The sequence below is a fragment of the Moschus berezovskii genome, chromosome 2, assembly GCF_049115385.1.
Source record: "Moschus berezovskii isolate FMDL1 chromosome 2, NW_MosBer_1.0, whole genome shotgun sequence".
NCBI lineage: Eukaryota > Metazoa > Chordata > Mammalia > Artiodactyla > Moschidae > Moschus > Moschus berezovskii.
This window is the reverse complement of record NC_142461.1, coordinates 8,080,776-8,101,434: the sequence shown is the minus strand read 5'-3', so window position 1 is coordinate 8,101,434 and position 20,659 is coordinate 8,080,776. Positions and strand designations below refer to the sequence as shown.

General features: G+C 40.4%; 1 protein-coding gene across 1 annotated transcript in view; it reads right to left on the bottom strand.

The window, feature by feature from the left end:
• Positions 1-20,270, bottom strand: part of CLIC4 (CLIC family member 4) — an 85,204-nt gene extending 64,934 nt beyond the window's left edge. Inside the window, exon 1 of the mRNA XM_055398447.2 lies at positions 20,010-20,270. Within this exon, the coding sequence (XP_055254422.1) occupies positions 20,010-20,081 (72 nt within the window). The 5' untranslated portion in view covers positions 20,082-20,270. The remainder of the gene's footprint in view (positions 1-20,009) is intronic.
• Positions 20,271-20,659: the final 389 nt, after the last annotated feature.

Genomic DNA, 20,659 nt, shown 5'->3' with positions numbered 1-20,659 from the left:
AATAATTAAGTGTTAAAAAAAATACTTCTCCCTCCCCAGTCTGTGCTTATGACAACTATCTAACTATAGTAGGTAAGAGCTATTTCTCTTTATCAACATGTTCCAAGACCAAGCAATTTTAACTAGAAATTCCATCAAGCATTCAGCAGTAGAGTCAAAAATTTCTTCCTTTGTAAAGAATCTACCCTGGAGTAGGAAATAGCAACTCACTGCAGTATTCTTACCTGGAAAATTCCATGGACAGAGGAGCCTGGTGGGCTACAGTCCATGGGGTCACAAAGAGTTGGACACAACTAAGTGACTGACTTTCACTTTTCAAGGTATACAGCAAAGTAATTCGGTTATGTGTATATATATATATTTATTTCAGATTATTTTCTATTACAAGTTATTACAAGATATTGAATACAGTGATGATGGTGGTTTTAGTCACTAAGTCATGTCAACTCTTCCAATCCCATAGACTATAGCCTGCCAGGCTCTTCTGTCCATGAGATTCCCCAGGCAAGAATACTGGAGTAGGTTGCCATTTCCTTCTCCAGAGGATCTTCCTGACCCAGGGATCAAACACAGGTCTCCTGCATTACAGGCATATTCTCTATGATCTGAACCACCAGGGAAGACCATAGTTCCCTTTCAGTTCAATTCAGTCGCTCAGTCGTGTCCGACTCGCTGCGACCCCATGAATCACAGCACGCCAGGCCTCCCTGTCCATCACCAACTCCCAAATTTGAGTTCACTCAAATCCATGTCCAAAGAGTTGGTGATGCCATCCAGCCATCTCATTCTCTGTAGTCCCCTTCTCCTCCTGCCCCCAACCTTTCCCAGCATCAGAGTCTTTTCCAGTGAATCAACTCGTCGCATGAGGTGGCCAAAGTATTGCAGTTTCAGCCTTAGCATCAGTCCTTCCAATGAACACCTAGGATTGATCTCCTTTAGAATGGACTGGTTGGATCTCCTTTGCTACCTAGAGCCAGACATCTTGGAATGTGAAGTCAAGTGGGCCTTAGAAAGCATCACTACGAACAAAGCTAGTGGAGGTGATGGAATTCCAGTTGAGCTATTTCAAGTCTTGAAAGATGATGCTGTGAAAGTGCTGCACTCAATATGCCAGCAGATTTGGAAAACTCAGCAGTGGCCACAGGACTGGAAGAGGTCAGTCTTCATTCCAATCCCAAAGAAAGGCAATGCCAAAGAATGCTCAAACTACCGCACAATTGCACTCATCTCACACGCTAGTAAAGTCATGCTCAAAATTCTCCAAGCCAGGCTTCAGCAGTATGTAAACCGTGAACTCCCAGATGTTCAAGCAGGTTTTAGAAAAGGCAGAGGCACCAGAGATCAAATTGCCAACATCCGCTGGATCATGGAGAAAGCAAGAGAGTTCCAGAAAAACATCTATTTCTGCTTCATTGACTATGCCAAAGCCTTTGACTGTGTGGATCACAATAAACTGTGGAACATTCTGAAAGAGATGGGAATCCCAGACCACCTAACCTGCCTCTTGAGAAACCTGTATGCAGGTCAGGAAGCAACAGTTAGAACTGGACATGGAACAACAGACTGGTTCCAAATAGGAAAAGGTGTACGTCAAGGCTGTATATTTTCACCTTGCTTATTTAACTTATATGCAGAGTACATCATGAGGAACGCTGGGCTGGAAGAAGCACAAGCTGGAATCAAGATTGCTGGGAGAAATATCAATAACCTCAGATATGCAGATGACACTACCCTTATGGCAGAAAGTGAAGAGGAACTCAAAAGCCTCTTGATGAAAGTGAAAGAGGAGAGTGAAAAGGTTGGCTTGAAGCTCAACATTCAGAAAACAAAGATCATGGCATCTGGTCCCATCACTTCATGGGAAATAGATGGAAAAACAGTGGAAACAGTATCAGACTTTATTTTTTTGGGCTCCAAAATCACTGCAGATGCTGATTGCAGCCATGAAATTAAAAGACGCTTGCTCCTTGGAAGGAAAGTTATGACCAACCTTGATAGTATATTAAAAAGCAGAGACATTACCTTGCCAACCAAGGTCCGTCTAGTCAAGGCAATGGTTTTTCCCGTGGTCATGTATGGATGTGAGAGTTGGACTGTGAAGAAAGCTGATCGCCGAAGAATCGATGCTTTCGAACTGTGGTGTTGGAGAAGACTCTTGAGAGTCCCTTATACTGCAAGGAGATCCAACCAGTCCATTCTAAAGGAGATCAATCCTGGGTGTTCATTGGAGGGACTGATGCTAAAGCTGAAACTGCAATACTTTGGCCACCTCATGCGACGAGTTGACTCACTGGAAAAGACTCTGATGCTGGGAAAGGTTGGGGGCGGGAGGAGAAGGGGACGACGGAGAATGAGATGGCTGGATGGCATCACCGACTCTGTGGACATGAGTTTGAGTGTACTCGGGGAGTTGGTGATGGACAGGGAGGCCTGGCGTGCTGTGATTCATGGGGTCGCGGAGAGTCGGACACGACTGAGCGACTGAACTGAACTGAAATCCTTGTTGCTTAACTATTTTATATACAGTAGTGTACATATGTTTATTTCATACTCCACCCTTCCCTTTCCCCTTTGGTAACTATAAATTTGTTTTCTATGTCTATGAATCTGTTTCTACTTCGTATATAGATTCATTGATTTTACATAAAGTGATAACATATATTTGTCTTTCTCTAACTTACTTCACTTACTATGATAACCTATGTCCATCCATGTTGCTAAAAATGGCAGTATTTCATGCTTTTATATGGCTGAGTAATATTCCATTGTATGTATGTACCACATCTTCTTTATTAATTTATCTGTCAGTGGACATTTACGTCGCCTCCACGTCTTGGCTAGTGTAAATAGTGCTATCAGGGGTACACATATCTTTTCAAATCAGAGTTTTCATCTTTTTCAGATATATGCCCAGGAGTAGGATTGGTGGATCATATGGTAGATCGAGTCTTAGTTTTTTAAGGAAACTCCACACTGTTTTCCATAGTGGCTGGACCAATTTACAGTCCCACCAATAGTGTACAAGGGTTCCTTTTTCCCCACACCCTGTCCAGCATTTATTATTTGGAGACTTTTTGATGATAGCCATCCTGACCAGTGTGAAGTGATACTGTAGTTCTGATGTGCATTTCTCTAATTACTAGAGATGCTGAGCACCTTTTCAAGTGCTCATTACACTATAGTATTGTTTAAGAGCTAAATTTTGGACCTCTAAATGACTAGGAACAGAGAATTAATAGTGATAATGAGCAATGCAAATCTGCAGTCATAAAAATGCTATAGAATATTTTACTATATAATATGGGCACACAATGAACACACAAATGAATTAATCTTTCTCTGGTATTTTATTTTGGATTATCTATGTTTAAATTTTTCATTAAAATACATTACAAAATAAATTTTTCTTTTAAAACTATATATTCAACAACATATTGCAGGTGTGAAAAGTTCCTTATCATTTTAATGCATGGGTGCCTTAAATACTATAAAGACAATATAGTTCTTTTTGTACTATAGTACAAGAACTATAGAACTAAGTTCTATAGAACTTAAAATAGTTCTATATATTTTATTTTTTTTAGACACAACAAAATCTTCCCATTATCTTTCAGGTAGTATATTTGAAAAATACAATATATTCTTTCTGGTCAAATAAGTTACTCCTGAAATATTTTTCACTTTTCTGGCAAACTGCCCCCGTTATCACTGAGAAGTTTTATTGGCTCCATTTACATCTGTTTTCTAATAAACTGCTTCCAATTATGAAAGTTTAACTATCTGGACCTCATTTTGAAATCTCAGGTCTCAACTTTCTGTCTGGGCCTAAATACTCAAGACTAAGTCTATTTTGGGTACACAACATAAATCTGAGCTAGAATGGTCATCATTTCTAAGAAACCACACCTGATATACAGATGAAAACAACTTAAACCTGATCTTCCAGTTACACAATTTGAAGATTCTCACCCTCTAAACCAATCTATTATTAAGTTTAGAATAACAGCTATCTATCTAGTGAGCAGTTTAGTCATAAAACCCAAATTACAAGTCTCAAGTTCAATAACTGAACACTATTTTTATTTCTGGTATTTTACTACAAGGTAATATAGAATACAATACCAGAAATAGGCTTAATACTCTCTTATATGCTTCCATCCCCAGACTACACATACCAATTTGTCCCAAAACATTAATAGATATTTACTGAATTAATAAGTTATCTCCTGTGTAACAAGATTTGTGTTAGGAGATACAAAAGATGGAGAAAATAATCCTTGATCCCTGATCTCATGGAATTCACATTCTAACTGGAACAAAGATATGAAGAAAAATGATTCAATGAGTGGCAGAATATGCAAATACACAAAGTGCTCCAGACAGATAGTAGAAAGGATTAGCTTCGCTGAGGGAGTAACAAAGTCAGAGACGGATTCACAAGATATTTCAGCTTAAACCTCGGAGGGCACTGGTTTCATGAACTAAAACCCTTGAGGCACATGAAGATAAACTTTTTTACAGTTAGTCTGTATTTTAAAATATTTATAATGACGATATGCCATAAAGGCAGATCATTCTTCTCTTCAGCTGCACTGTTCAGTGCTAAGTGCCTGAATGTACTGGCATGCTTGCAAAGGGCTCTGAGAAGAAGCTTAAGAGCTGACATTTATAAGAATTCTTTGGGGGGTCTTTTAAAAGTCCTCATTTGTGCTTTTGGCCAGAAACAGGAAATTTATGCCTTCATTCTGTTCTGCTACAGTATTTGTACTAACCAACTAATCAGAAGAATCCTGTTACCACTTGGCCACACTGAGATCTGACTTAAACCAAGAAGATGCTAAGTAAAACACATTTCTTACACAAGACAAGAGTCTAGCAGTGTAGTACAAATATGTGTAAAGAAGACTTAAGGGTGCAACTAAGTTTAAAAAAAAAACACAGAGATAGGAAAATAACAATAGGGTCAAGAAACTAAAGAAACTAACATATTTATTCAGTTCAGTTCAGTCGCTCAGTCGTGTCCGACTCTTTGCGACCCCATTTATTACCTCCCCTCAAAAAGAGGCATAAGCAGGAGTTCCCTGGTGACCTAGTGGTTAGGATTTGGGGCTTTCACTACCAGGGTTCAATCCTTGGTCAGGGAACAGAGGTCCAGCAAGCTGTGCAGTGCAGCCAAAAAAAAAAAGCATAAGCAACTCTTCCTTACAGACAAAGCAGAATTTTTAAATTTATGTTTGCTTAAAGAAAGATTCCTTATTAAAAAATTCAAGGGACACTGAAGGCAGATCATAGAACTAATAAGTTTGGTAACCTTTTAGTGAACCAGAAGTCCAACAACAACAAAAATTTAAAGAAAAAAACCCAGATCCAAAAGCACTAACTGATGTCATTAGCTCTGCTTAAGAAACTTTATAGATGTGACTTCACTCCTGGATTACACATCTATATTTAGTTTATACCTAATATGGATAAAGTCCTGAACTAACAGCCATTTCCTCTCTCCACAAAAAGAAACTTCCTTGCTTTTTTTCTATCAACAATGAAAAGATTAGTGCAGGCTCCTCCGAAGGGAGAGGTTTAAAAAAAAAAAAAGAACAGAAAAACTAACAATTTAGTATGTGATTTTTGTTAAACTTGGGACTGTCTGAAATTTTTAAATTGGAAAACAATCCTTAAATCAAATGTGTGATGTTCAAATCAAGTTCCTCAACAAGATTATAAATAAATCCTTAAAGTACTTTTAAAAATACTAATTAACCAGGCCCCCAAAATGCAAAGAGATGAAGTAATGGAAAATTTACAGCTTCCTTCAAATTTAACCAAGAGAATTGGAAGCACCAAACTCATTTAAAAACCATTTAAGTCCACGGATTAGTGTTTTAGAAATATTCTTAAACATTCTCTGAATTCTTTCTATTTTTCAGGGTGACTGAAAATAGTGAATAGTGAAAACAAAACTTAGTTAAAAATTCAAGTTTTAAATACAGAAAAAGAATACAAACAAATAAAAAAGCTCTTAGTGGTTAAGAGGCAGCCTCTCTGAATTACAAAGACCCTGGTACAAACTCCAGTACTGCTATTTACCAGACCTGTGACCATACACAAGAAATGAACTAAACCTCATTGTGTTAAACAGTATTGATAGTACTTATTTCTGAGTCTATATGAGGATTAAATTACCTAACACAGTTAAAGGGCTTGGCACACTGTGCATGAACCACAGCAAGCACTCAACGCTATCTATCATCTTATGACTATTATTAGGAAAACAAAAACCTACTGTTCATTTTCATGTACCAGTGTACTCCATCTTGCACAGGAATAAATCAAGTAGTTTCAAGAAGCTTATAACATTATAAAATGAAGTGTTTCAAAGTCACTTTATGATCCTTATATCATGTATCAATTATATTCATGCCAAAGTTTACCATAAAAATCAGGAACAGTAAAATTTAGTAGCACAGGGAGCTAAATGGAAAAAAAATATATATATATATAATATATAGGATTCCCTGGGGGCTCAAATGGTAAAGAATCTGCCTGCAATGCATGAAACCAAGCTTTGATCCCTCGGTTTGGAAGATCCTCTGGAGAAGGAAATGGCAACCCACTCCAGTATTCTTGCCTGGAGAATTCCATGGATAGAGGAGCCTGGCAAGCTACTGTCCATGGGGTCGCAAAGAGCTGGACACGACTGAGTGACTAACACACACACACACATATATATACACACACATATACACCAAGATCCGTAATTATAATGTACTTCTGCAGAACCACTAGATCCTATGTTTTAGATTATCTCTTTATTTTTTTTTATGCTCTCACAAAAAGAAAAGGAAGAAAGAAGAAATAAAAAAATAAGAAAAGCACTCTAGATAATAATGGACTCTCAGCTTTAGCTCCAAGTCCAGAAAGCTGCTGAGGCAGACGTTCTAAGATGGCAGAGTCCAACCTGACTGTCCTTTGGTTACCTAATAAGTGTCAACAGATCATGGTTCACTGAAGTTAAATTCAGGAATAAGTTCAGAACTAACCTTTTTTTGTACCAAACCTGGTGGTCTGATAAAGAATAGAAAATTCCCCACCTATGACAGCTTGGCAGATGCTTCTCATAGTAACATCCTGGTGGTTGAAACCAGATATGTTAAACATATAAAGTAACCACAGGCAGGCTTAACTCAGCATTCCCAAAGGTCCTGGGATAATAAGCAAACAATGCTAACTGTGTCAGACGCTAAATGCTTTTCTTATATTAACTCTTTTAATTTTCACAAAACCCAAGAAGTAAACACTGTTACCCAGTGGAGACACTCAAGCAGAAAGGCAGAACTAAGACTGAAAGAGTCTACACGGCTTCAGAGCCTAGGCTCTTAATCACTACCCTGCAGCAGCAACGTAACGCAAAGAACCAGTCTTCCAAATGACACTTCAATTACCTTACTTGAAATATTAATCCTAATGATCTTCAACTCTGAAGTAGACCATTTCAGTGCCCACAGAGGGAATACAAATGATACTTCAAGTCAACAATCACTCCCAGACTCTGACTCTGGGATCTGGAATCTCAAATACTACACAGGATAGAAAGAACTTCTGCAAGCAACACTGAGGCAACACTACAATCTAGCTTGGGGTCCCTGCTGAGTCAGCAGGCAGGTGACAACAGCTCTTCATCCCAGCGGCTGTTCAACCACAAACGCAGGGTTGGAACACAGCCAAGGACTCCACCTGCAATGTTTTGTTTTGCCAGGAAAAAAAGGGAACTGTTCATTTCCATCTAAAGTAACAATGATTTTGAGGTACTAAATCAAATCAATCAATGCAAATATGAACTGAGCCCCGTGATGTGCACTATACTCTCAGCCTATTTCTTTGGTTTCTCTATATGAAGATTTCTGTGAATTTAATAGGCATCTGCTTTTCCCCAGTAATCTGATTTTTTATTTCTTCTTTTCCCCCCAGTCTCCTCTAGAATCAACCTGTTCAAGGGAACAGGGGAAAAAACAAACAAAAAAAACTTCTGTATATTCTTTCAGCAAATATTTTATTGAAGAATCAAATGAGCTAATATACACAATGCAGTGAACAGTGGTGCCTGGCACATAGAAAGCACCTCATAAATATTTATATTAGTTAGTATGAAATACTCTTTTACATTTCTATCTCATGCATTTGGAAAATGCAACAGAAAAATTAAGTCAGTGAGATTAAGCATCTGTTCTTTAAAATCTACAAATCAGATCTTCCTTGTAGTAAAAAGGCATCCCAGTCAGTGAATTATGATTCTCACGAGAACGATTTTCACCTCTAAGGTGATGTAAGTTTTCCTTCCTACATTATAGCTCTTACGGCTGAACTTTTTAAAAAAGCCCTTCCCTTGACGTGTATCCCCTTCTACCTACCAAACTGTCTGACACAGCCAAGGTTCTTGTTAGAGTTTGGCTTCACTTACTCACTGAGCCCACTCTCTCGCTTCCTCTTCATTCTTCTAGCTCTGCTATAGCTTCCCCACCACCTCTCCACCAAAGCCGTTACTACTAAGGTTACCCATGACTTTCAGGCTGATAAAGCAGATAGAATACTCAACTTTTACTTGACACAACCAATCGCTCCCTCCTTAAAAATTTCTATTTTCCCTGGTACCTTGCTCTTATATCTTAGAGTTTTCCTCTTCCCACTATTGCTTGACTGCAATTTCTCCTACTTCCCCTTTTCCAGATTCTTTATCACACAACCCTTCAGTGTTGTGAGCTCCCAGGAATTTGGTCCTGAGCATTTTCCCTACTTTTCACTCATTTACAGAATGATCTCACACACTTTAAACACCACATAAACAAATAAAGTATGTACACATACACAAGTCCCAAATTTCCCTATCCTCCTAAGACTTCTTTCCGAGCATTGGGTCTGTACATCCAACTTTCTACTAGAAATCTCCACTTGACATCTTGGTCATCTCAAACTCAACAAGTCAAAACCTGAACACTGCTCCTTCTCCTTCTCATAAGAGGCACCACTATCAACCAGGGATTCTACTAAGATGCCCCCATCATCTCACAGAACTCCTCTTCAGCATCTTCTTATGTACTCCACTTACAAAATTTATCTCAAATCCATTCTCTTCTCCCCCTCACCATCCTACTTCAAGCCACCACCACCACCATCTTTGTCCATCACAACAGCCTACAAGTAGTGTTCCCTGTTTACACTCTTACCACAGACTGGCTAGACTGCTCATCCTAAAACGCAGATTAATCACGACACTGCCGTTTACTAAGGATAAAACTCACATGACACACAAGGACCTCCATGATGTGGCCTATTTCTCACTCTGCACCTGTCTTGTTCTCTCTTTTCCAAACACAGTCTCAATTTGTTGAATACCTCTGTTGAGTATTTCCAGCCTTTACATATGCCAATTCCTCCAGCCTGGAATGATCTTCCTCTCATTCTTCCCCTAATTACTATTCATCCTACAAGTCGTTTTCTCAGAGAAGCTCCCATTAAGCTTCCATCTAAACTGGTTTCCTGTCATTCTTTCTCAAGAAACTCTGTTCTTGTCCTTAATGTAATTATATACCATATCTATGTATTTCTTTAACAGAAGCCTCTTTCACTAGACAACAGGTTCTAAGGTCTTAAAATATTCAAATTTAACATATCAAAAACAAAATTCCTGATCTCTCCATCAGAACTAGCCCTTCCCAAAGCATTTCCCATCTTGACTAAAAGAAACTCCATCATTCTAGTTGTTAAGAAAAAATATCTCAGTATCATCTTTGACTTCTCCTTCTCTCAAATTCCACATTCAATCCATCAGGAAATCTTGTGATCTCCATCTTAGAAATATATCCAGAATTAGACTACTTCTCATCGTAGCCCAAGCCACCATCATTTCTTGCCTGAATTATAGACAGTCCACTAGTCTCCTTGCTTCTGCCCTCGCCTCCCTATTTGCTACTTTCTGCAGAGCTAAAGATTTAATAGAATGTCCTGTTAAGTGAGAAAGAGCACCCCTATCATTCTCCACACTCCTTACCCTACACTTCATCTTTCTTCACAGAACTCATCACTAGTAGACACACATTTACTGCATGTCTCCCTCAACTGAATACAAATGCCATAATGTTCTTTGGTGTATCCAAGTCCATAGAACAGTATCGCAGTATTTGTTAAATGACTGATTGAAAAAATAACAAATATTATTCCGGCAGGCAGAAACTGGAGGTAGGGGGAAAGGCAAGCATATTTCAGATGGAAGAAACAAGAGCAAAAATCTATGAAAGGCAGAGTGCAGGGCATGTTGAGGACCAATCTAGCTAGAACATAACATATATCTGCAGCTGCAGTGGGGGGATAAGACTGAAAACACGTTGGGATCATGATCTGAAAGACTACAAATGCTAGATCATGGAGTTTGTATCTAATTCAATAAACAGCTAGAGAAAGTATTTATGACTAAAGTATCAGTTTTATTTCAAGCAAAATTACAGAATATAACACAATTATTGAAGGAAAAGATAAAAGTTTCTTCAAACTAATAATATATAATACCTGGTAGATTCAGGAATACCAACTACCCTTTATCTGTTAGAATACAGCATAAACATTTCACTCATCTCTTAAGTCAATTATGTCATTTAGGTTGCCACATAAATCATGTCTTAAGACCTTACTTCAACTGGATTTTAAAAAGCACATGAGACAAAAAGTCACTGTATTACATGGAAAACACCATCATCAAACATGGCTCATTTACTCACCCTCTGTCCATTAAACTGTTTTGCAAGCTCCTTGAAGACAAAGGAAACTTCTTATTCCTTTATCTGTCTAGCACTTGGTGCATGGAAAGTATTCAGTGTTTGCTTCTATTACGATCCCTTTACTGTGCTTGACTGTTCCTAGACAAAGACTGTATCTTATATCCTCCAACTATAAAATGGGCATACCTCAACTTACTATTAATAGATAGAACTTGAGGGGGAAGATACTTTAAAAAAAAAAAAAGACTTTTCAAAACGGATATCCCAAAGAACACACAGGAGGGCCCACCTTCAAACCATTTAAACAATATCTATACTAAGAGCAATTACAGGCAGATTTCACAACATAAAAGCTTCCCTTCTTCCTGAAAAGATCAAACAGGGTAAATGTTCTTTTAGTGCCATTAGGAAAATAAATTCAAATTCAATCTGAGTTTCTCTGGTAAAACTTAAATAAAGTTAATTTTCTTTAAACCAATTCACTTAACTCAACATGTGTTACTTTAGATTGGGTTTTACTTTTCATTCTTCCAAGTATTCTGCATGAAGAACATTAAAACATTATACATAAACTGTCACCAATAATTCATAGAAGTTTATGAATAAGATTAGAACGTATAACAAAATAGCAACAGCAGTCATTTTAAGAAAAGGGGGACAAAAGTAATTTTATTTTATGATGCTTTTCTGTGTTTTCTAAGTTGTCTACAGTAAATAACTGTTGGTTTTATAACTAGAAAGAAACATTTTTTTAAAGCATAATACATATAGATGAATACATTAGGAAGCAGAAGAAAAATGACATTATTTTTCAAATTTAGGGCCAATACTTAAACTAAAACAGATACCACTTATGCTGAGTCATTTTTTTTAGATCCTTTTGCAATCAAAGGTCCTGCTGATAATTAAAAATGTCAGTAAAGTCTATGTTATTGATGGCTAGCATTAGTTTTTACTTGATTTAATGGAGATCAACAAGCCCTCAACACCTATAAATCAAAATTTTAGATCCCTATGTTAACTAATATTGACTTCCCTCATAGCTCAGTTGGTAAAGAATCCACCTGCAATGCATGAGATCCCAGTTCAATTCGTGGGTGGGGAAGATTCGCTGGAGACAGGATAGGCAACCCACTCCAGTATTCTTGGGCTTTGCTTGTGGCTTAGCTGGTAAAGAATCTGCCTGCACTTTGGGAGACTTGGGTTCGATCCCTGGGTTGGGAAGATCCCCTAGAGAAGAGAAAGACTATCCACCCCAGTATTCTGACCAGGAAAATTCCATGGTCTGTATAGACCATGGGGTCACAAAGAGTCGGACGCACCTGAGCGACTTTCATTTCACATGTTAACTAATACACTCTGTAACCTAGAAAATGAAATAATACAAAACTTCACACTCTTCATAAGTTTATACCTCTGCAAATTTTTCAGTTAAGTCTTGGGCATATGTATATCCAAGGCCAAAACTTCATTTAAGTCTAACTGTCTTCTTTTCTTTCAATTAGTCTATGTAGTCTGGTCTCACAGCTACCACTCTTCTATTTTCCTACATAGCACAACAGACTAATTGGGTTGTCTCTAGCTTTTAATGAACTTTCACTCTAGCAATCTACCACCTGGTCTCTACCTCCATAATAAAACAACAGGCTGTTAACTAAGAAAAACATACACAGAACTTACATATTCTTAAAAGTTCTTAATTACTTCAACTTTCAGCTAATTGCTTTTGTAGTCTCTAATATTTATTCAGATTCTCCTTTTTCCTTCTCTCACACATACAAATAAATAGCTATGCTACATGATGATAAAATTTAATACTTAAATTATTGAGATGATTGACATTCTCTCACCTGTAAAGTTGGAAGTAATAATTTTATTACAAAAAAAGTAAGAAAACTGTTACACCTCTTGCCCAGAGTCATACTGTATTTCAGCTCTAAGCAAAGCAGCAACAACAACAAAAATCTATAAAAAATATATGCTCTGAGGGTCAATACCTGACCCTGACTCTAATATTACTACTTCTTTAAAATATTGATATTAAAATATAAAATACTCCTAGACCATCTTTGGGATGTCTTTCAAATATAGTCTCATTTATCTACATCAAGTTGTTATTTTCATCAATTTACACTAATATAGTTTCCTGGTTTTATATTTTAAATAAAGGAAAATAACAAACCATATAAGGCTAATTGATATTCTGTATACCATTTCTTGGTACTGAGTACTGAGGGATAAAGTCAAGTTACCAAAAAGACAAAAGGATTAAAACTTGCAAAAGAATTCACAAACTGATCTCTGAATTAAATTTAGATTTCTATTAAATCAAACTTGGACAGTTTGCATTCATGATCTTAATGTTGCTTTCCTTCAGAAACTCCCTTTCCATTTTCTACAAGAACCTATACAATGGACAAACCCACCCTAACTTACTCCCTTACTTGACTGAAATCTGCCTTAATCACACTCTTCAGCCTGGCTAACAAATTTCCCTTTTATGGACTCACTAACTCCCTAGTCAGGAGACATAAGAACACTGAGGTTCCACAATGCCGATGAAACAGGAAATGGGAAAGTCTTGCTCACCATCATTTTACTGGCTTCCAGGCATCTCTGTTAAGCACCCTTCCAAACCAACTCTAACTTTTACTGACAGCCAGGTCCTCCTCCATTAGACTTTTTTTAATTGCCGCATAGTTGATTTAGAATGTTGTGTTTCAGGTGTACAGCGCAGTGCTTCAGTTACATTCACAGTCTCTTTCTCAGATTCTTTTTCTTTATGGGTATTACAAAATATTGAGTATAGGTCCCTGTGCTATAGAGCAGATCCTGTTGGTTATCTACTTTATATAGAGTAGTGTGTATGTGTTAACCTCTACCTCATAATTTATCCCTCCCACCAATCTCCTTCCTTCATGTTAAGACTTTTCATGTTCAGTCACCTTGTCTCAGAATCCTCCCATCTGTTGCCCATTTGGGGCCCCTTTTTCTCAGAATTTTACATTTAATCGTTATCACCTTGGCCTTTGTCAAGAGGAGCACTGTTAAGTCTTCAGGAACAGCTCAGACAAAATATAACAAAATAGTGTTGCCATTAACTTCACATTTTTACATTCATTTCTATCTCCTGAATTTTCCCCTTCTGAAAACCTCAAATAAATGTCAAAGCAATTCATCTAAGGTAACATTGTCTTGATGTTGGGTTAGTTTTGGTTCAATTATAAAAGTTCTCAGCATCACTGCCTATAGAAAATTAATTTCATTTGTCTGTGTTTAAAAAAAAAAAAAAGCCTGCCCTCAAAACAAAACATAAAGAACTCCCACTTTACACAGTAAAAAAAAAAAAAAAAAAGACAGCTACGAGACTGCCCATCAACCATTTGCACCTTTCCAAATGCTGCTGAGAAGCTGACGAATAGACAGCAATCCAAAAGGTAGAGAAGTTCGGGAAAACAATGAGACTCAGACTGAGGTTTTGAAAGTCTCATTCTCATCTTTTAAATAACTTGTCTCCCTGGCACTTTGGGTTTGAAACATTGTTGGCTCCTTCTTCTTCTGAGAGTATCATCTATCTACTGTTTCCTGCATAATGAATTTACAAGTGATGTTAAAACTAACATTCCCAGGGCTTCCCTGGTGGCTCAGTGGTAAAGAATCCACCTGTCAATTCAGGAGACTTGGGTTGGTCCAAGGTCGATCCCACATGATGCAGAGTAATTAAGTCCCTATCCCACGACTATTGAGCCTGTGCTCTTGAGGCTGGGAGTTGCAATTACTGAAGGCTGCGTGTGGTCCTAGAACCTGTACTCTGCAACAAGAGAAGCCTTCACCAAAATAGGAAGTTCGCACACAACAACAAGAGAAAAGCCCTCATAGCAATCAAGATCTAGCACAGCCAAAATAAATAAATAAAATTATAAAACACACACACACACCCCCCTAACATTCCCATTCTTGGCTAGTCCCAATTCCCTTGTGATAGCTATTTTTTCAAAGTCAAGTCAAAGCTTACTCCTCTGCCTTTACCCATCTGTCCTGGCCCAACTTAATGTGAACCACAGTTGACTCGTTAAGCATGTACTACCCTTTATTGTTGTTTTCTTTCCAATAAAATTTATAAACCTAAAAATAGAAAATGTTTAATAATTTCTTACAGTTCCCATAATACCTAACTCAGTTTTAGGCACTTACTTCATTCCAATAAATGCTTTAAATCACAGATAATCAGATGGAAGTGACTTTAAGGATCATCGAGGTCAAACTTTTCTTCTTTATCTTTCTTATATGAATTAATACTCAACAATCAGAATGCCACCATCTACTTTTTAGAACAATGGTTCCTAATTCCCAGAAAAAGAGATTCATATAGAATTTTAGATGTAATTTTTAAGGATTTACGAAATCCCCTGAATCCAATTAGTGAAGCTCGTACTTATAAATAATACACTATTGGGAATTCCCTGGAAATCCAGTGGTTAGGACTCTACTTTCACTGCCAATGGCCTGGGTTTAATCCCTGGTAGGAAATAAGATCCTACGAAGCCACACAACACAGCCAAAAAAAGAAGAATATATTATCAAGAACGAAAATAGGTGTCCACTGTTCTACTGTGTGCCAAGCACTATTCCTAATACTTTACATAGGATGATACATGGCTGGATCATATTTCCCAGCATTCCTTGCAGTTAGATGAAATCACATGATTATAGTTCTCCCCAGTGGAGAATGAAAGGAAGTGACAGGTAGAAGTTCTAGGCTGGTGCCCTTACGATGAACCTCCTCCAGACTCTTCACCAACTGCTGCAACCAGGATTTCTCAGTTACCAGCTCTGCCAACTGAGAGGACAATGCCATGGCGGCTGGTGGGAAAAGAAGCTGAAAAGCGCTTTGGTCCCTAAATGACTCTAAGGAGGAAAGCCATCAACATTGAGAACAGACTGCCTGGGTTGCCAGGTGAGAAAGGAAATTAACTTCCATTTTGTTTGAACCACTGTTTGGGGTGGATAATAGTACTAACTACAGAAGCTTCAGTTCAGTTCAGTTGCTCAGTCGTGTCTGACTCTTTGTGACCCCATGGACTGTAGCCTACGAGGCTTCTCCGTTAGATTACCCTAATTAATACACACAGATCACCAATTAATCCCCTCAGCAACCCCATAAAATTGTGCTGTTATCATCGTCTCAATATTAGAGGTCAAGAAACTGAGGTACTAAGAACTTAAGAAACTTCCCTGACACACTTCTAGAAGCCAGATTCAAGCCATGCAGTCTGGCTCCAAGTAGTCAGGGTTCACGCACATTAAAAATTCTGCCAAAGCTCACAAGAAATAATTATTCTTGTGTGTTAAGCCACTCTGCACCAGATTAACTTTTTACACCACTCCAATTCTAGCAGTTTAGGAATGACTGCCAATAATGAGTGTCCCAGTTCAAAATGGCAACACCAACAACTTTACATTCCAGCCAATAAAAAGTAAACTCTGCAAAGAGAATCCTCCTCCCCAAGGTCAGAAACACCATCACATCATACCAAAGATTCTAGCAGGGGGTGGGGCGAGAGGGCAGCAGGGGAATCAACAGGAGTTAGGCATATAGAAGCAAAGGAAAAATCCAAAGATTCAAACTCTTCTGAACTTCTCTCATTTTATTGTTCAACACAGTATTTACTTTTACCCCATATAGAAATCTGGGTTTTCAAATTCTGAATGTAACAAAGAAGAAATACTGGTGGAAAATATATGGCAGATACATGAAAAGGCTACAAGTACCAAAAATGGAAGGGAAAATAGATAAAACCACACAGTTTTGGAGGGTAAGCAAAGTTGAACAAATGAAGGACTGAGGTTTGAGACACAGACCATCAGGATCTAAAAAGTAAGTAGCCCTCAATTCCAAAGCATGTCAGACACATATATCGACACCAAAATGCTCAGAAAGAAGGAAACAATCTCATTCCAACTATTTGGTACCATCTTAGGTACCCACTCAGAACAATACACAGACTGTACCATCAAGAAACTTACTGCCTTTCAAGTAGGGAAGATGTATAAACAAATAAGTATATACGAAATGACACATTGCTAGCATTTATTTATGTATTTATTTACTTCTAGTATCTTGGCATTGTTCTAAGCTTATTATCACCATATCTATTAACTAATTTAATCCCATGAGGTTGGTCTATTAATATCTCACCTATGCAGATGAGCCATAGAGAAGTTTAAGCAATGTGTTCTGGGACTCACAATTAGTAAGTGGACAAATTGGATTAGAAACCTGGCAGCACATAAGAGACTTTATGACCTTGCTAAAGGGCTTGAACTTCACCCTATTAATCAGTGGTCCCCAAGTAGGACTAGTGTATCAAAATCCATAGCAGGCCCCTCAGAGTAGGAAGAAGAGGGCATCCTAACTCGTGAAGATGACTGCCTTTTTAGACCTCTTTTACTGTTGGGAGGGTACCCCCCATCCTGTACATGCTAGGGTAAACAAACAAAAATGGAGCACTGCTGTTATACAGGCAATGAGAATTTACTGGGCTCATGAACAGACAACTCCAAAAACAATACTCACAAGGGAAAAAAATGTAGCAGTGAGTTTAGTCACACTAGCTCATAAGGTCCTAGCCTATTTCTATAAAATTTAATGCTACCTAAACAGGTAGCATGTTTATACTCATTTCCTTTGGGTATAGTTAACAGTTCCCTGCTACAAACTCAGGTGTTTAACACACCACACTGGACAACCACAGTCTCCACCCCTAAGCAGCTTTCAAAATAATTTTATTTACAAGGGTATTTTCCCCATTGGCATTTCCCCCACATAGATTTTGGTAATCAAGAATACTCTTTACCACAACTTACCTGTCCCCTTTTCCCCCTTTGAAACAGCTATCCTGAATTATATCAGCACAAAGTTTTGCCTATGCAGAATCATGGGGCAGCAGCAAACATTTCACCTCTTACTTCATAAAGAGGAAAACAAGTCTCAAAGAGGGAAAATAACCTGCCCAGGTTAAACTAGCCAGTGAGTACAGAACTATGACTTGAACCTGGTTCTTTGCCACCAAGCCCAGTGACAGAGGCTTACAACTGTTGATAAGCAGGATGCTTTTAAATGGCTCACAAACATTTATTTTGATAGTTATGCACCTAAGAAATTTAATCACCACACCTAATCCAGTTTCACAAGCATTATTGCTTAGGGCAATGTGTTTATGATTTTTAAAAAGTGAGCTTGATTTAGTAAATAATACCAATTCAAGAAATATACAGAAAATTAAGAAGGGATGTATACAAGTGACTCAAGTCTGGGAAACAAGGCACCACATCTCTCTCCTAACTGAAGAGTTAAATTAATAGTACTAGGGCATTTTTGGAGAAGGAAATGGCAGCCCACTCCAGTGCTCTTGCCTGGAGAATCCCAGAGACGGCGGAGCCTGGTGGGTTACCATCTGTGGGGTCGCACAGAGTCGGACACGACTGAAGTGACTTAGCAGTTAGGGCATTAAGCATTGATCTCCTTGTCTGTGATTCATATCCTTTATTTCTTTTTCTTGTCTTATTGTATTGGCTAGACCTCCAGTACGATGCTGAAAGGCCACTACTGATACTACTTTTATCTGACGGTAAATTTAATGATACTTCTAAAGTAATATGCCTAAGTAACATGTTTTTTAGGTTTTCAGCAGATACACTGTTCTTGAATTTATGGAAATTCCTTCCTATTCCTGTCTCAGTGAAATTTTTTGAATACTTCTCTCTGACCCACCCCTCACCCTTCTCCATGCTGCCTTCCAGGCCTCTTCCTTTTTCTTTTTTTTCCTTTTTCTTATTTCAGATTTCTTCCTACATTCTCTGCATCTCAAAGTACTATATCTGCCACTACAAATAACTGAGACTCTGAAGATACTCTGCGGGTTCTATACCTGTCTGCTGTTTCAGTTCCCTGAGTCCAACTGCTTCTAAAACTGATAACTGAAAGAAATCTTAAAACACTGTTCCCATCACTTGCAGAGCATTTCTTCCTTCCATGTCTCAAACACGCCCCTAAATGTCTTCTGCACTTTAGAAAAAAACTCAGGAAATAAAGAACAAAATTGTTCCGGATTTCTGTTAAATTCTCCAACTAAGAGCTTAAATCTGAGAGCTGGCTTAAGTAAGTGACTAAGAAAGAAAATCTCGAGGGTTTTAAAGAAGTTCTGAGAGAGGCGGTTGGATCCAGATGTTCATAAGTTCTACCTTTCTCCTTTGCGAAAACGAAAAATACTGAAGAAAAAAGTAAAGGGCTAGAGGTAGTACTTGTCAACAAACATGGAAGTTCCAGGATATAAAAACTGAAGAAACCAGAAGGGGGAAAAAATCAGCCCTTTAAAGCCCAAGCAAGTTACGAATTCTTTCCCCATCAGTTTTTCTTTCAAAACAAAAGGACACATAATCTTTCCCGAGGCAGCAACACCGAGGGGAGCAGCCAAAATGTTGCATCATACAAAACACTGGCGCTTGAGAAACAAGAAACCAGATGGGGGTCAAATACCTAAGACAGGAAAACCCAAGTTGGGAATCTCGGTCTTTTCCGGAGGCCCAGGAATGTCTGCTCTTTTTTAAAACATTTTTTCAGATGGAATCGAAAATTAAAGTTACAGTTTTCTACAGCCGGGAGTGACACGCTCTTTCAGAAAGCGTTCAAAGAAGTTCAGTTCATCAGCTCACGACGGGGCCGAGGCTTCGCCTCCCGGGCTGGGAGTGGACTTGGGTCGAGAGCCGAGGGCTGAGGCGGGGTGGGGTCGGGCGCCCCGGCGGTGGCTCGGGGAGAAGGGGGTGACAGGACGCACCCCCGCCCCGGTCCCGGGAACTGCGGCCTCCGGGGCCCCGGCGTGGCGGCGGGGCTGGAGGGAGAGCTCGCCCCACCCGGGCGCGGGACGACGGTGGGGCATCCGCCGGGGTCCCAGCGGCTGGATGCGGTGCCCGCGCCCACTCCCCGCCCCGCAGTGCCGGCTTTCCGGGGCCCCGGTCCCACCCCGGCTCCCTCGACTGGCCTCGGCGGCGGGAAGGCGCGGGTGGGCCCAAGACAATGGGCCGGGGGCGCGGGAGCAAAGCTCCGCTGCAGCCCGCTCGCCCCGCGCCGCGCGGGGGCGCCGCGGCGGAGGAGCGCCCGGGGGACGCCGCCCCCCGCGGCCGGGCGGGCGCAGGGCGGGGGGTCGGCGGCTCCGCGAGGACGGGACGGCGGCGAGCGCTCACCTTGACGAAGAGCTCGATGATGGGCTCTCTGTCCTCCTCCTTCAGCCCGTTCAGCGGCATCGACAACGCCATGGCCGGTTCGGCTGGGCTCCGCGGACGGCGGCGGCGGCTGTTTCTGCTCCGGGACTGCTCTGGCTTCGGGCTCCCGCCGCGCTGCAGCTCCCTGGACTGTCCTGGCGCCTAGCTCGCCTCAGCCTCCGCGCCTCAGGCTCGCCTCCTCAGCACCGCCCCACGCCCCGCGCGCGCGACTCTGAGGCGGCCGCAGCCCCGGCCCCTTCAAGCCTCGGGGGCGGGGCGCCGGGGGCGGGGCCTCGGCGGGGGCGGGGCCGCAGGCCGGCGTCTCCGGACTCTCCAGGGGAAAAGCGGGCGGCCGGGGCTCGGGGGCGTGGCCTCGGCCAAGTGGGTGTTGCGGTGGGCGGGGGGCCTTGGGGGCAGAAGGCTGGCTCCGGCTCCCGGAGGCTGCTGAGGCGGCTGGACCTCGGCTCAGGGCCGCGGCGCCGGTGGGGACCAGGAGAAGCCAGGGCTTGGGCGAGCGGAGGGCGGGACTCCGAGCCTCGCCGCCCGAGGTGGGGCGGAGGGGAAAGTCCCCCGGAGACCAGCGCCTGACACCGCCTCCCGCCGAAGCGCGTCCTCGCAGCTGCTGCTGGCGC